The sequence below is a fragment of the Nipponia nippon genome, unplaced genomic scaffold (assembly GCF_047370975.1).
Source record: "Nipponia nippon isolate SJK-2023a ecotype South Korea unplaced genomic scaffold, ASM4737097v1 scaffold_5, whole genome shotgun sequence".
NCBI classification, from domain to species: Eukaryota; Metazoa; Chordata; class Aves; order Pelecaniformes; family Threskiornithidae; genus Nipponia; species Nipponia nippon.
The window spans coordinates 70188175-70203882 of NW_028262369.1; the positions used below are offsets into that span (position 1 = coordinate 70188175).

The 15708-nt window shown below is 41.6% G+C and overlaps 1 protein-coding gene across 6 annotated transcripts; it reads left to right on the plus strand.

The window, feature by feature from the left end:
• The first annotated feature begins 112 nt into the window (after positions 1-112).
• Positions 113-15552, plus strand: CASP10 (caspase 10). 6 transcript variants are annotated; one of them, XM_087732790.1, is made up of 10 exons: positions 113-229; positions 5577-5912; positions 6056-6155; positions 6732-6867; positions 7627-7715; positions 9699-9735; positions 10908-10996; positions 12498-12609; positions 13378-13882; positions 14409-15552. In XM_087732790.1, the coding sequence occupies exons 2-10, from the start codon at positions 5599-5601 to the stop codon at positions 14569-14571; spliced, it is 1545 nt and encodes a 514-aa protein (XP_087588916.1). In that variant the 5' UTR covers positions 113-229; positions 5577-5598; the 3' UTR covers positions 14572-15552. The 6 variants fall into 6 exon arrangements, with proteins under 6 accessions (XP_087588916.1, XP_087588914.1, XP_087588911.1 ...); XM_087732788.1 differs by lacking the exon at positions 113-229 and adding an exon at positions 255-1426; XM_087732785.1 differs by lacking the exon at positions 113-229 and adding an exon at positions 2706-3119 and having other exon boundaries at positions 5474-5912.
• Positions 15553-15708: the final 156 nt, after the last annotated feature.

Here is a 15708-nt window from a genome sequence, read left to right on the forward strand (position 1 = left end):
GCATGCGATGAACACTTCTGCTGCCTTATAGACAACCAAGAGCAGGGAGAATGGAACCAAGAGGAGGCAGAGAGATGAGGGAAAGAAATATGGAAATTTCAAGCAGGAACAAGAAGGGGAATGGTAGGAAAAACCAAGAGAAGAACAAGTAGGGAAAAGAAGATTTGGAGGAGAAATACAGCATCAATATTGGAAGGAGAAAGAAGACAGGAGAAAAGGGAGAAAGGAAGTAAGAATAGTAGTGGCTATCATTCCAGAATCTAACAATATGGTGGGGTTTTGTGGGTTGGTTGTTTTGGGGTTTTTTGAGTGATGCTAAATACAACTATTTACTTAAAATATTAGCAATAGGATATATTCTGTTTCTGATAGTTTTGTGACAATGTAGGTTTGGGGGTGATGAAGTGTTACATGTTCTTCACCTTAGTGCACAACACAGTAAGTACAGTCCATGTCCCTTCCTTCGAAAAGATGAAGAAACGCTGTTTTGAAAACTGTAAAGGCTCCTGTAAATAACCCTTGCAGTGAAAAGGGAAGGGAGTCTCTTTGTTTCTGGCTGCTTGGGTCGGAAGTGATCACAGCCCTCTAATGACCAAAGAGTTGTGGGGACATGTCATGAATTGTGCAGCATTCATGGATGTCAGGTACTGATTTTCTACACTGATGTCTTGACCCTCAGTAGATTCTTAAACCATAGCAGTACTCATTCTGTAATAATTCATCTAAGCAGTGTTTACTGCCTTGACACCTCTTTCAAGAGTGGCATGTGGGTAGATTGATTTCCTGTACTCACTGCATAGTGAAAAGTAGCACTGAAGTCAGTAGTTATTAACACGCAGAAATTTTGTGCTGCCAGAAGTTGTGTCAGTTCTCCCATAGCTTTTTGTGTCACTCCGTACACGTGATAGGGACTGTCTGTTCTTGCTGTACTGTGCACCTAAAATTTGAGTCTGGAAAGTGACTGGATGCAGGGCCTGAGTTGCATCAAGTTGTACGTGTATTGCAGATAGAGTGGTCGAATGCTATCAAACTTCCATTCAGTAGCCAAAAGCAGAAGAATTCATTCTGGATCCATCATGAGTTTAGGGTGTTAGCACAGGAACATAAAAAGTGACATGCTGGTGAAATTTCATGGTCACAGACTGCCAGAATGTCTAGTTTACAGAACGTGCTGTTGAACAAGATAAAACAAGCCACTCCTCTGCTCACTCTATCAGTGCTTGGAACAAGGCTGTCAGACTCACTGCTCCATGGCACTGAATTTCAGTTTTGCTTTCTGATAACTGCAGTAAACATTTGTTGTACTTCTGTATGTGCTGTATATATGGAAGAGGGAAAAGAGAATTGGCAGAACATAGATGATGCCTTTCAGTGGCTCAGGTGTACCCATGAGGCAGGAGATTGTGGTGTTTTGCTCCAGACTTAAGTAAGTTGCATGATTTTTCTTAGCCACCTACGTTGACGTGACTGAGCCATAAATCCAGTTCGCTTCGTACTGTTACATACTCGTGTCTTACAATGGTTGCCAACTCATTATCCAGAAAAAAAGTTATGTTCAAGAGGAAGTTATGGTGTTGACAGTTGTAGATGGAGCATGCTGTATGACTGATCTCCCCTTTCAACTCTGCATAAGAAGTAACAATGACTCCCGTTACAGATACCCGAGTCAGAGAAGCTTCTTAGGACAGTTTCTGAGAATTCTTTTCTGATAGCCAGAGTTTTACATTCCTGACATGCAGGATGATGTTGCTGAGCAGAAGCTCCCATCTGTGTGGATGATCTGCTGTGTATCTGACTGTGTTCCATTTAAACTCTATCTCCTGTACTGAGTTATTTGACAGCTTTTCTATGGCTGTTTTGGAGAATGTCTTTTTTTTTCAGCTTCTGTATTAGAATCAGTAAGACATTGCAAGTCTTGTAGGAATTCTGTTTTTGTGGATTGTGCCTTTCAGTACATGCCATATTTTCAAGTGTGCATTACTGTGAGAGTGTATTTTCAGTGTTTTGTAGAAACATCGTAAGAAATGTGATTCGAGTCGGTGCCATTACTAAAATAGCATCACTATTACTACTGCTACTAGATTACTATGAAATTATAAATGCTGGATTTCAAGCTGATTTTCTGAAGAAAGTTTCTGCATGCAGTCAGACTGCTTGACCCTGTCTCCCTCCAGACCACAGAGTAACGAAATTCTTGGTTGACTCCTCTTGTAGACCTCTATGGCTTGTTAAATTTGGCTGTGAAGTTCTACAGCTCTATAAAAACGAGCTGACTGAATAAAAGACAGCGAGCCTTCTAGTTTCAGCAGATAACTGGGCCATCGTTTGCGTGTTGGACAGCTGCTCTTTGGCATGAGCAAGGAGACTCTTCCCATTCTGGCTCCCCTGACCCGACGGTGTGGGGGGATACAGGTGTCACCGGAGATGCTGAAAGCCCCGAGGCACCAGCACAGGGCCGGGTCTGCTCACCTTCCTCCTCCTCCCCTTACTGCAGATAAGTAAGGGGGGACAGACCCGCATAAAAACGGCATTGAAGCCCTCTCCCACAAGCACCACTCTCGAGCTTCTTGTCAGTGAAAAAAAATCTGCCAAAAACGTTTGGGGCTTTTCTGCGACATAGCCTGCTTTAAAATGGCTTGACAGCAAAAGCGAAAAGAGTAACTGGTCGCTTCTTGTATTTCATCCGGGCAGCGTTGTCGGTTGCTTTTTTCCGACTGTCCAGCGGAGTTCCTCGGCGGGGGGACGGGCAGGAGGAGGTTCGCAAGCCCCGAGGCCGAGTGCTGGGAGAGCCCCGGCCCGGCCTCAGCGGAAGGGCGGTGTCGCGCTCCCCGGGCGTGCCTGCAACTCTGTCCCCCGGATCGATTTTGTCCCGCTTTCCGCCCCCGCTGCTGGGGATGCCGCCGCCTTCCTGCACGGCCTCGGGCTGGCAGCGCGGCCGTTCCGGGCTTCGGCGGGGCGCAAGGCTCCGCGTCCCGCCGCAGGGAGGCCCGGGCCCGTGACTCAGCACTTCCGCACGCAGCACCCGCTGGAGGCCGGCCGGGAAATACACCGGGAAGCGCTGAGCGCCGCCCCCAGACTAGCTGCTGGGGGACGCGACGGGGTCGGAATTCATGTGAGAGGTAAGAAAGGGGGGACTGAAAGGGAGAGGGAACGAACGAAGGCTTCAGACCCGAGTCCGGAGCCTAAATCCCGCTCCTTTCTTCCAGTCTTGTGCAGCTGAATCGGGGCTGCCTGCGGGGCCGGAGCTGAGTACTCCTCTTGGGTGTGGGGCTGTGGGCTGAGCCTCGGCATTGCCCTCTGCTGCCTGTTTTTGCATTATTCTTAAATCTTTTAATCTGGCAGTGCCCCAATCAATAACACTTTAAAGGAAAAAAAAATAGTAGTTTGATAATCCTCATTGCTTATTTTATGTGATTTTCCTTCTCTAAGGATATATCACAAAACATAAATTAGACGCTGATCCATCACCTTTCTGTGTGTCGGTGTTCTGCCTGCTAATGTCCTGCTAGCTCTAGGTGTAAGTGTTAGGGTGAGCCGCGGCAAACCTGGGGAGCGGGTACGTCCCGGGCTCCGTCTGTGTTAGTGCTGGGTGTTTAGCATCATCTTGTTTTACTGGAATAGGGATTGTTTGCTCGTTTTCCTTCTTTGCTTTACCATGATGTTTTATAAATGGACTGTAAAATGCATGAAGTGGTAGAGCATTCTAAAACCACCGTAGCAGTAAGCTGAGCAGTGGATGAGCAGGCAGCGAGACGGCAGTATTTCCTTTCACTGTAGTTAGCGCTGGGATAACCGGCCAGCCCAGCCTGCCCTCAGTACAGATAGGGGGAAGAGAGACTACAGACAGCTAGTAAATGCAGCATACATTGAGAGGTCTTGAGGGTATTCCAAACTCAAGCAGGAAATGTTTGGAGTGAAAAAGCTGTCCAAGAATGGCAGTGACACAGACTTGAAAACTGTTCTAAAGGTAGATGAAGGAATTTGTGCTGGATCTTGCTTCAGTTTGATTTGCTGATGAAATAACTATGTACACCTGGCATACGCACAACTTGGCCCTGTTCTCCTAAAGCAATGATTTTTTTAACTCATTTAGCTGAAATCATTGGCTTTAAATTTTGAATTGTCATAATTCAGTTTGAACCTGGGTTATATAGGCTGATTAGTTTAGGCAGGAATCAGTTTAACCTAAGTTATTCTGCTAACTTTAGTTGATTAAAGCATCTAGATAGGGTTTTAGAGTAGCTTTTAGCTAAATGAATTTAAAGTCTGATTTACTGTGAATTAGTAATTTCTGTGTATAGATAACAGGCTGAGATTTGAACCTTTTTGATAGCAGTTTAAGTGAAGAGGGTGTCACAACACATGGGGTTTCATATGAGGAGAGAAGGAATGTGAAGAACAATTATTGAGCTATGGGAGAGTAAGTTTGAATACGGGAAAAAGCAATCTGACCTCTTTTTTTTTTTGCACAGGCTCTGACTTGTGACTTAGGGACAGGACACGATTCAGGATTCCTGGGTTCTGTCAAACCTCGTTTCCTAACTGGGCATCTGGACTTGTGGATTATACTGTCTGTCTGTCTCTGAACACAAAAAATTGAACAGTCTCTTCTCTGTGCCCCCATGTGCTATGATATCCTCTGTGGTTTATCTGCTGAGCTGTCCTCCCAGATGCTTCAAAGGCTTCGGATTCAGAGGTTCTGTCCCTACTCCGCTTCCCTGATTTTTTCTTGTGCTCCCTCATGTAGAAAGCATTTCTGCTTCCAGCTGCTCTGAACAAGAGATTAAAGACCTACCTGCCCATTTGGGCAGAAGGCACTGAAGTACCTTTTTACCTGTATAACCTTCCACAGGCAGAAAAGAACTGCCTAGGCTACATGGAAGAAGTTGGTGTAGTCACAGGGTGATCAGTCTCTATTAAACTTCAGTAAGATTGAGTTGCTTGTGCAGAGCCTATTTAGACTGAGTGCTGAGTGCTATTACATTTTAGTTGACGTTTACTTATAAGGGAGGCTTTAGGGTTTTCTATGCCAAATGTGAAACACAGTCTGGTAGCAAGATATGACTGGGAGTGGATGGATGTGCCACAGCTTCAGCTTGGGTGTCAGGCTTGTAACAGAGGAACACCTCCCTGCTACAGCTAGAGAAGAATGAGCCCTTGGACTGCAGATGAAGGGATATGTGTGAACCACTGTGCTCTCTCCACTGAGAGTTGTAATAAGTTACTGCAGGGACTCTTCCCACCTACAATGGAGAGAAGCAAAGATCTGAACATAGCAGATGTTTGAAAGAAATAGAAGAACTTAGGGACCTCTTGAGGTCATCTAGCCCAGCTTTCTGCTCAGAGCAGGGCTAACTTCAAATTTAGACTGGGTTGTTCAGAGCTTCTGCCAAATCTGGTCTTTGTTGTAGTCTTGTGTTTGGAGAAAGAAGTAAGTTTCAAATTTATTTAAAAGGAAACTTCTCTTCTGCAGAGAATTCGGGGCTTCCAAACAGCTGTTGGATCAAATCTTATTACAAGCATTGTTGTATTGAAGATGCAAGTGTTGCTTGCTTTTGCTTTCTACTTTCTGGCAGAGAGACTGTTGGTTCCAGCAACATGGAGGATGATGTCAGCTTGAAGTTCCGTCAGCAGCTTCTGCTCATTGATGAAAATCTGGTGGCTGAAGATGTAGCAGCTTTAAAATTTCTCTGTACTGACTTGCTCCCCTTTAAAAAACTAGAAAGAGTGAAGTCAGCATTGGACATCTTTCAGCTTCTTATGGCTGAAGAATATCTGAATGAGGAAGATACCTTCCTACTAGCTGAACTCTTATACAGAATTAAATGTCACTCCTTGCTCAAGAAACTTGGTTATACCAAGGAGAAAGTGCAAGAATGTCTGCATGAGAAAGGAAGAGTGTCTCTGTACAGGTAAGGTTGCAATGGGATTCTGTTATCTCCGTTACTGGCATCTATGCCATACTGTTTCCCTTTCAATTTTTAAATTCTCAGATTGCTTTTATTTTCTACACCATCTTCTGTTCTGCTTTTATCTCACTGGATCTCTGTTACAGGCAGATGCTGTATGAATTATCAGAGAACATTACCAATGAGATGTTGAAGGATATCATATTCCTCCTGCAAAACTGGCTTCCAAAGCGACGGATAACTCTTGTATGTGAGGAGAGAGCCAAATGTGTATATGGTGGGACAGGAAGAAGGAGGGGGGGAAACAGGAGGAAAAGCGTGAAAAGTGTTTGGCAGAATAGGGCATAATCTGCAGCTAGGCTGGTCAGTATTTATAGGGTTAGCAAGGAGGAAGCTGTTGACAGATAAATGTGGAATTTGGTGGTTTGTGCCAAAAAGCATCACTGACAGTCCACAGTCTTGCATTAGATCATAAAAAGGTGACAAATCAGATCTTTGCCCTGCTTGAGCCATGTGCAAAGGAGATTCACATCTGTATGTCATTGATACTGTTTCATAGCAATAAAGCCTTCTCAAAGCCAAGAGTCATTAATATGGTTTGGGTGAATCTTTTTAAACAAGACCATATCAAATAATAACAGAACCAGTAGCTTTCCATGGAGGAAGATTTCCACCTCCCACAGTGATGTAAAATTGACTGTTTGGACCTTGTTGGTAGGAAGCAAAGCAGATAATGTGATTGTTTGAGGCAGACAGGGCTGAGGCAGGTTTTGAGTTCTAAGGAACAATAACTATGTTTTACTCTCTCCTTTTGGCTGTCAGTCTGCTCTGGAATTGCTGATTTTACTGGAAAGACAGGGCCTTTTAACTGAAAACAATGTACAGATGCTGGAGGGAGTCTGTATGAGAGTTTCACCTGATCTACTGGAAACGATAAACTGCTACAAAAGGGCAAAAGGTGAGAAATTCAGAGTCAGGGAGTAGGTTTGCTAAAGTGCTGGGAGCACTACAAGGGTCTGGGCAACTGAACCTCAAGGTCCTATGTGTGCATTGCTGGAACAGGAGCTCAAGTGGGATCGCTTGTCTTCACACACAAATTTGGCATAGCAGCGCCTACCTTGCATTACTTCCTAGCTGAATTCCAGTAGGGATGTGCTGGAATATCTGAGGCCACAGAGAGCAGTCCAGCACATACAGAACAGGCTGGGAAACTGAAAATCTCTTTATAATCATGTCGCACTTCTCCATTTCCCCATTAATAGTACTGAGGTGACAATGACTGTCCTGTAAAAGGACATACACTACAACAGGGCAGTTGCCTGCTAATAAGCTGGCGAGGCAAATTGCGTGTGTGTGCGTGCGTGTGTGTCTGATACGTGGTAGTCTTTATTATGAAATGCATGATTCACGTTATCAGGGGTTATACTGCAGTTTGTAATAGTCCTTCATTTAACGTCCTGTAGAGTGACTGTAAGCATACTGGGGACAAAGTTCTGTTTCCATTTATTTAAACACTGGGAAACAAATTCTGGGAAGTACAAAGCTACGTCTCCGCAGTAGGTGCAAGGGCACTCAGCATTTCATGAGTTCCATTCCGCCATGCTTTCTGAGCATATTTCAATCCTTCAGTAAGTATAGATATGCATTTGCCTAACGTGCAGATTCGTACTGGTAAAAGGCACTTGGCTTCTCTCATTTTGTCTCTTTCTGCTCTTAGTGTCTCTGCCTCAGCAGGAGAACACTCTGCCAGTCAAGGAATCTTCACTGTCTCACACTGGAGGCATCAGAGTATTCACTTCCCCACAGGTATACTGGAGTACATACTGCCAACTTGGGTTTTAGTGGTTTGGGGAGTTGGGTTTTTTTCTTGCCTTTATTTTGAAACCGTACTGGCTGTGAGATTTTTTGCTGACTCTTCTTACTTGGTTTAGGAAGGGAAGAAGCATATTTGTTCAGCATGTAAGAAACACAGCTGCATATAGTATCAAATAGTGGAAGTCAGAAATACTACTATTGGTCATGTGCAACTGGGGAAAAAATAATGTTAGGAAGAGAGATGAGTGAGAGAAAGAGCTAGACGGGTGCCTTGTAGAGAGTGGGTCAGTCAGTTGGTGCTGATTTTTAAAGTTTCAGCTGATCAACACTACCCTATCTCTAAAGGCTAACACCATACTTTGATGATCAGTTCAGACTGCTGCCGCTAAAGGAAGCGGTCCCATTTTCTCAATGTAATGGTCCTTGATCAGTTAAACCCCTCCTGCAGGTGCATGATGAATCAGATTGGGAAACTTATCAGGGCTATAACTGATGTCTTTTTGGAGGAAGCGGAGAGGAAGGGAGGGAGTTTTAAACCAGTTATGAATGAGGAAAACCAGTGATCTTCCTAAGGATACTTCCCAGAAGTGAAGTTCTAGTAGGCAAGAGCTGAGGAAAATGAGCTATTTGGTATCAGAAGGGTTTGCATTACTGCTGCTTTGAGATATATTTGCTCTACATGTGCAGAGGGTTTGGGGAAGCCTTTGTGCATGGCACTTGGCACAGTAAGAAAATGAATGTGGTTTTATTAAGAAAACATAGATTTAAAAGAATTTTTAGAACAGACTAAGAGACTGTTTCCATAATCTTGATAATCATGTTTGATTTTTTCTTTAAAGTGATGAGAGTTTATATACTCTTTCCATGCTGTATAATATACCATTGACACTTAACTGCTAGAAGATGTCTCTTGGGCAGGACTAGAATCACTAGTTATAACGATTTATACTCAAATAATTTGCTATCCAAGAAAATTGATATGGGACTATGTTGGGACCTTTATTTTGTTTATAGTGACTGCCTACCCCTATAGTGAGAGGATCATTTAGAGAGGAAAGAAAATTCTTTGCTGTTTCCATTTATCCTTAAGAGAAAATATAGTTGTTTCCAGCTCTGTGAGTGTCGTGGTTTAACCCCAGCCAGAAACTAAGCACCACGCAGCCGCTCGCTCGCTCCCCACCAGTGGGATGGGGGAGAGAATCAGAAGGGTAAAAGGGAGAAAACTCGTGGGTTGAGATAAGAACAGTTTAATAATTGAAGTAAAATAAATTAGAACAGTTAAACAGGCAAAGCAAAAACCATGCATGCAAACAAAGCAAAACAAGGAATTCATTCACTACTTTCCATCGGCAAGCAGGTGTTCAGCCATCTCCAGGAAAGCAGGGCTCCATTATGCTTAACGGTTACTTGGGAAGACAAACGCCATCATACCCAATGTCCCCCTTCCTTCTTCTTCCCCCAGCTTATATACTGAGCATGACGTCATATGGTATGGAATAACCCTTTGGCCAGTCTGGGTCAGCACCCCACTCCCCCCTCCCCACCCGCCCCGGCTGTGTCCCCTCCCAGCTTCTTGTGCACCCGGCAGAGCAGGGGAAGCTGAAAAGTCCTTGACCAGTATGAGCGCCACTTAGCACCTATTTAGCAACAGCTTAGCACTACTTAGCAAGAACCAAAGCATCAGTGCATCATCGACATTGTTCTCATCCTAAACCCAAAACACAGCCCCTTACCGGCTACCAACACGAAAATTAACTCTATCCCAGCTGAAACCAGGACAGTGAGATTTGCTGTAAGTGGGGAAGTCTTTTGTAAGTTCATTATTAAATGCTTTGCTGCTCTTAGGTATTCAGTATTTTTCCTACTCACTACTTAAAGAACTTTGTATTAAGCCTATTTTGCTAAAATCACTCTGAAAACTTATTATATATAATAATGATTTTTCATATGGTATTCTCCCCACTCAAAAAATAGGAGACCTCGATCAAATCTGTCGGTTCTAATACCAATGGTAAGAATTTCTGAAAATATGTTTGTTTTCTATTACCTTTATGTTTAATGTTGCATCCATTTACTTTCTCTGGGAAATTTCTAGCATTTGGTTTAATGCAACACACTTACCTTGCTGCCTTCTTGGAAGGGTCTTTTGCTTTCTGCACAAATAGATTTGAAGGATTTCTGCTCTTATACAAAAGACGCAAGAGCAAACTGGCAAATCCTGTGTACTTTGTCAGTCATTTACTAGAAACTAACTAATGTGCTTTCTGGGAAGTGAAATAAGGGCTGGTCTGATTAGAAGCAAAAAGATTATTTCTTTCCTGAAAACAAAAAACCAAGTTTTCTCTTTAAATATCCCTGGGAGAACAAGAGAATGGGACACTATGACTGTTTATAAAACTGAGATGTTAATTTTTTGGGTGCAGGATTTTACCTCTGACTTCTTTTGCTCGTTATGTTGGAGAGCCTGGGAGTGTTGCTTGGTAGAGATGGATGTTTTGAATGCGTTAAATAGTGTATGACTTGTACAAAAGGAGACAAGCACTTTAGGGCATTCAGAAGGAGAAGTAAATAAAGCAGCAATAAATAGAGCTACATTTTGGATCAGGTCTCTGAAAAGATTCTATACAAGTAACAGTGGGCAGTTTGCATCTATCTTTGTGACTCCACATCAAATTGACCAGTTGCAAAGTATAGCAGTACAACATCTGTCAGCTCTTTTCCACTTTCAAGCTCTGTCAATGCAGCCTTGCTCTGAAAGTTGGTCTAAGAGTTATTATCAGTGATTCAGGAGAAAAAAAATCCATAATGGGTACTTCATTAGTAACATTGGAGATCCTTCTTATAATACAGTTTATTTCTAAGCTGATTGCCAAATGAAAAATTCATTTGAATGTCTCACGTAGAATTTATCTTTGTACCATGGATATCTTTGTGCCACAATGCCAATACAAATAGAAACCTTGCCTTGGTCACAAAAATATATATAATAAAAATTACTGGAGACATGTTCGGAATAGATCCTTTGAACATGATGATGCTATTTCATATGGAGGAATCATTCCTTTCAGTGAAACGGTATTTCAAATATGAAAAGTGCTGTATTGCAGCTAAACTCCTTTTTGCTACATCCACCAATACTGGATTTCTCTTCGTAAATATCTATGCTGGTTTTTTTTTTCCTAGATAACAAAGCAGCTAATCTTACACAAGGTTTCTCTGAAATGAACCTGGAGCTGCCTGGAGAATTCAGAAGTGTTGAAAATGAATCCAAGGTTTGAGACAATCTCTTAAATCCTTCTTTTTGAATACCTGGGTGTGTGAGGTCTTCATCCCTGTAATGACATTTATCATGCAAGGACATGTGAGATGTCTGTGTGTCTCATGAAGTTTTCGGAGTTGTCTGATCAACTGGAACATTTCAGAGAATATTTTAACATTGGAGACCAGAAACTTACCAATATTGAAAGGTGTGGCAGAGGCAAAACAGGCATAATACCTTTGATGTTATCCACACATCAGTGCATCTGGTTATCTTCCTGATACAGGCAAAATGTTTGGCATTTTCTTAAGTTGTGCATTTTGGAGGTGGCAGCAGAATGTGCAAGACGCAGAGACAAACATAGCTTCACAGTTCTGTCTTTCTGGATCTGGCTTAGAAAAAGCTTCAGGGCATCTTGAAATTAAAAGTGATAAGGGGTAGCATGCAAAGACCTTGTGAGAAGGATAAAAGAAGGCAAGAGTTTTTAGTAAGCTATTGCAGGCATGTAACAATCTTCCTCAATAAACCAGAGATCTTGGTACAGGAGAAAAGATCCCTTTTGTGAGATCTCTTCTTAGAAGCCTTATGTGCACTCTTTAACCTTGTACAGCAGCGTAACCACTGAATTCTCCCTCTGGCTTTTTCCTTCTGATAAGCATGGATATTGAGGGAGCAAGTTGCTGCATTTGTTTATAGCTACTTAAGTTCTTGAAGTTCTGTGCTATAACATATCTGGTCATCACCTGATGTTCAGACTGCTGTAGCAAAAGTACTTCTTGCTGCTGTTGAAGGAGCTTGGAGTGCTACCTTAATTTTGTTCTACTAAAATGCACAAAAGCAGGTGTTTGTTGCTCTCTCTAATGAGCACAAAGGAACTGGAGTGGTGGGAGTTTTTGATTTCAACCTGAGGTTGGACTTGAAGAGACGGTACTTGAAGTTCTGGTGACTTTTCAGTTTTTAAAATGTTCTTTCTTAAGAGTGGGAGGTAACTCTTAAGTCTTAGCAAAACTGGTAGTGTGGCAGGTTTATGCACTTCTGAGGTGTCTGTTCTGCTTGCATCCCTTTCCAGTGGATCAGTATGAACGTCCTGCTCCAGGTATTCATCACTACTCTCGAAAAAAACCAACTCAGATGTCTAACATCCTATAGTTCCACTGTGAACCCTCTGCCATCTAAAGTTAAAATATTGTTGTGACACTGGAAACAGTTGAGGACTTCTGTCTCCATCACCAAGTCAGATTGCAGAGTTTGGCTGCTGAATCCTCCCTTTTGCATACACATGACCAACCCAGCTGCTAAACTCTACAGTTTGATAGTATGGTGACAGTGTGCTTGAGGCTTCACCCATGTCTTTTCACACAAGGAGGCACTACTGAGTTCCGGCTTTTCAAAAGTAACACACAGCCTTAGGTGCTTCTAATATTTGAATGCCAATTTTGAGACATGTTAAGGAAATATGAGTAAGTTGAATAAATTCATTGAGGCTCTAAGCTTTTTTCCTCTCCTTTCTACAGAAGTTGACAAGCTACAAAATGGATGGACCACACAGAGGATTTTGTCTTGTTATTAATAATGTTAACTTCAATGGGTCTCTTCAGGAGAGGAAGGGTTCTTGCAAAGATGCTGGTAACTTACTGACGTGAGATTTTTGGAGGATTAGTCTTTCTCTTTCCCCATGAGTTGATTGTCTAGTATTGCTCTACATTTTATTGTCTAAATTTTAGTTAGTTAATATTATTAAAGAGTAAAATGTTTGATATGAGTTAAAGTATGTCATTTGTGTATCCTAGGAGAGGAAGGGTTAAAGGCTGAGTAACCACTGAGTTTCTGATGCAGCTGGATCATTCTTCAATCATTTTAAGAATCTCTTTTTACTTAGCCTTTATCTATAGCTATAATAAAGAATTAAAACTAAATTAAACCATCGTTCTACATAATATAATGCAAAATTCCATAATCAGGCAACTCTGTGCATACTTCTTATTTTATTCTGTTCATTCTATTTATCTCTTGTGTATGAAACTCTAATAGTCAAAACTGCCACTGGAAAATAATGATGTGAGGAAGGATTTGAAAGATCTAATCTGAAACTTGGGGCAGGGATTCCTTATATTTTCAGGTGTCATTTGTGAGCTCACTTAGCGTGTCATTATACATTGTAAAATGTCATTGTATTTTCTGAAACTTGTCTAGAAAAATCCAGGAACTCTGTGTTTGAGCTGATGCCATCTTTTTTTTATTCCAGTTAACCTTTAGTTGATACTAGTATAAGGATGAATCTGCAGAAGTGTCAGGGTGTAAGGTCTTTCCTGGTTCAGATTAGCTTGCATGGTGACTTCGTAAGATGGTTTTCTACTGCCTCAATTTTTCCTTTTATCTTTCTTATGATTACAGGGGAACTGGAGCGAGTATTCACATGGCTTGGTCTGGATGTGAGGACTTACGAAAATCTGACATCTTGTCAGATTAAAAATGTCATGGAAACCTGGCAGCGTTTGGAGGATCACAAAGACAGGGACTGTTTTATATGTTGTATTCTATCTCATGGAGAGTCAGGAGCGATCTATGGGAAAGATGAGGAGCTTGTATCAATCCGCATGATCATGTCCCACTTCACTGCCAAACAATGTCCACAGCTGGCTGAAAAACCTAAACTCTTCTTCATCCAAGCATGCCAGGGTAAAGAGATACAACGTCCTGTCTATGTTGAAGCTGATGCACGAATTCCTGACTTGTCTTCCATGCAACAGAGTGTTTCTCCTTCTGAAAGTATTCCTGAAGAGGCTGATTTCCTCCTAGGCATGGCCACAATTGACGGATATGTCTCCTTCCGGCACATTGAACAGGGTGCTTGGTATATTCAGGCCCTGTGCAGCAAGCTACAGTTATTGGTACCAAGGTAAATACTGCGCTTAGCTCTTCCATGAAAAAATGGGAGGAACTTCCCCTTTTTTTTTCTCCAAAGGCAAATTCACATTGGAACACTAACCCATGTTCTGAGCTGGACAAAATTAGTTAAACTGATGATTTGTTTTCTTGCCACTGATAAATTTACAGTAACACTGCTAGTACCACAGAGATAATCTGGAGAATGTGAATTTTATTGTAAAAAACTTCAAAACCTCCCATCTATATTCTTTAAGGCAGAGCCCTTTTTTTCTGGAGTGGATTTAGGTAAAAGTATTTTATTCCATTACTTTTTTTTACTGTTGAATCAAGCAAGACAGAGTAAGAAAAGGTCTTTTGTTTTTAATATGACTCAAATGAGAACAAAAGAGGAGAAATTTGGAGAAAAAGATGTGTTTTCTTTTTTGTGTTTTAAATGTTTATACCGTATCTTCTGGGTGATCGGGGAGGTGTTAAGTGGAGTGCCATCTGCTCATTAATAAGTCATTTTTTTATTGTTGCTCTCCTTCTGGCTGTAGGGGTGAAGATATTTTGTCGATTCTCACAGAAGTTAATGAAGATGTGGGCAGACGTGTTGACCGCTGGGGGACAAAGAAGCAGATGCCCCAACCAGCATATACCTTAAGAAGAAAATTTATCTTCCCAATACCTAAAGACCCTCCTCCTTCACAGCAACATTGAGGCTTTTAAAATACATCCTTTTATCAGCACATCTCATTTAAATGCAATTCACCACACTACCTGTTTTAAGGCAGTTACCCAGAATCCTGAGGAACTGTTATCTTCAAGGCAAGGCCTCATAAATTTTTTGCCAAACAAACTGTGAAACTGGAGGAGGCACAATTAAAACAATCCATGTGCCAGCTGTTTACATCATCTATATATTCAGAGTTATCAGCGTTGGGAGAAGCATGCTTCTATCATGTTAAATATTTTTGTACCTTCACAGACTGCAGATATAGAAGTATTTTTCTGACAGCATAAGGGTTGCATGTAGCCTTCCCTATCTGAACCAGGATTGTTAGTGGTCTGGTTTAGGCTCATCGTGTTTTATTTTGCAGGCTAACAATTCTAAATCCTGCCTCTAAATCCACTAGCTGTGTTCACAGAGAAAGACAAAGGTGTGAATGAAGAGGAGAAAGCTTTAGTAAGTGGAAAAGGATTTCTTCCATCTCTAATTTAAATTACATTTCACTTGATGGAGAACAAGTTAGTTACTGAAATCACTAATTCTTTCCACAGTGCACACTGATATTGCCTAATGGCTAACATAAACCTCATGTACAATGTGATTTTTCCAAAACTGAGTAAAGCCAAAATGCTGTGTAGTATTCCCTCTGTGAAACCTTGTGAACTTTCATTTCCCCATCACTTCTGGGAAGAAAAGTTAGGGTAGAAGGTTTGCACGCTATGAAATATGGCATTCAGCAGTGTATCTGTATAGGTTTATCAGATTGATTAACTTTGTTAAGCATTAAATTTTCTGATTGTTGTTTCTCATATGTGGCCATATGAGAAACAAGGCTCCTTGTTGATTAAGCTTCTAACAGAGCATTTTGTGAGTTAACTGAAATAATGTCATGTTGTTTTGTTATGAGCATTTACTATGTATGTCTGTGTCCTTCCTGTTTGTTACTGCATTAAATTCGTACTTCTTTTAGAGAGCTTGGTGAGAGAAAAATTATGTACTGGGCTAAGGCTTATCCTTGTTTCTGACTGGCCCCTGCACTTTTTTGGGCTACGTGAATCAGTGGGGTTTTAACTGCCTCAGAGTTTAAGCTGAAGTGAAACAGTTTATTTCAGCAAAACACTGATTGT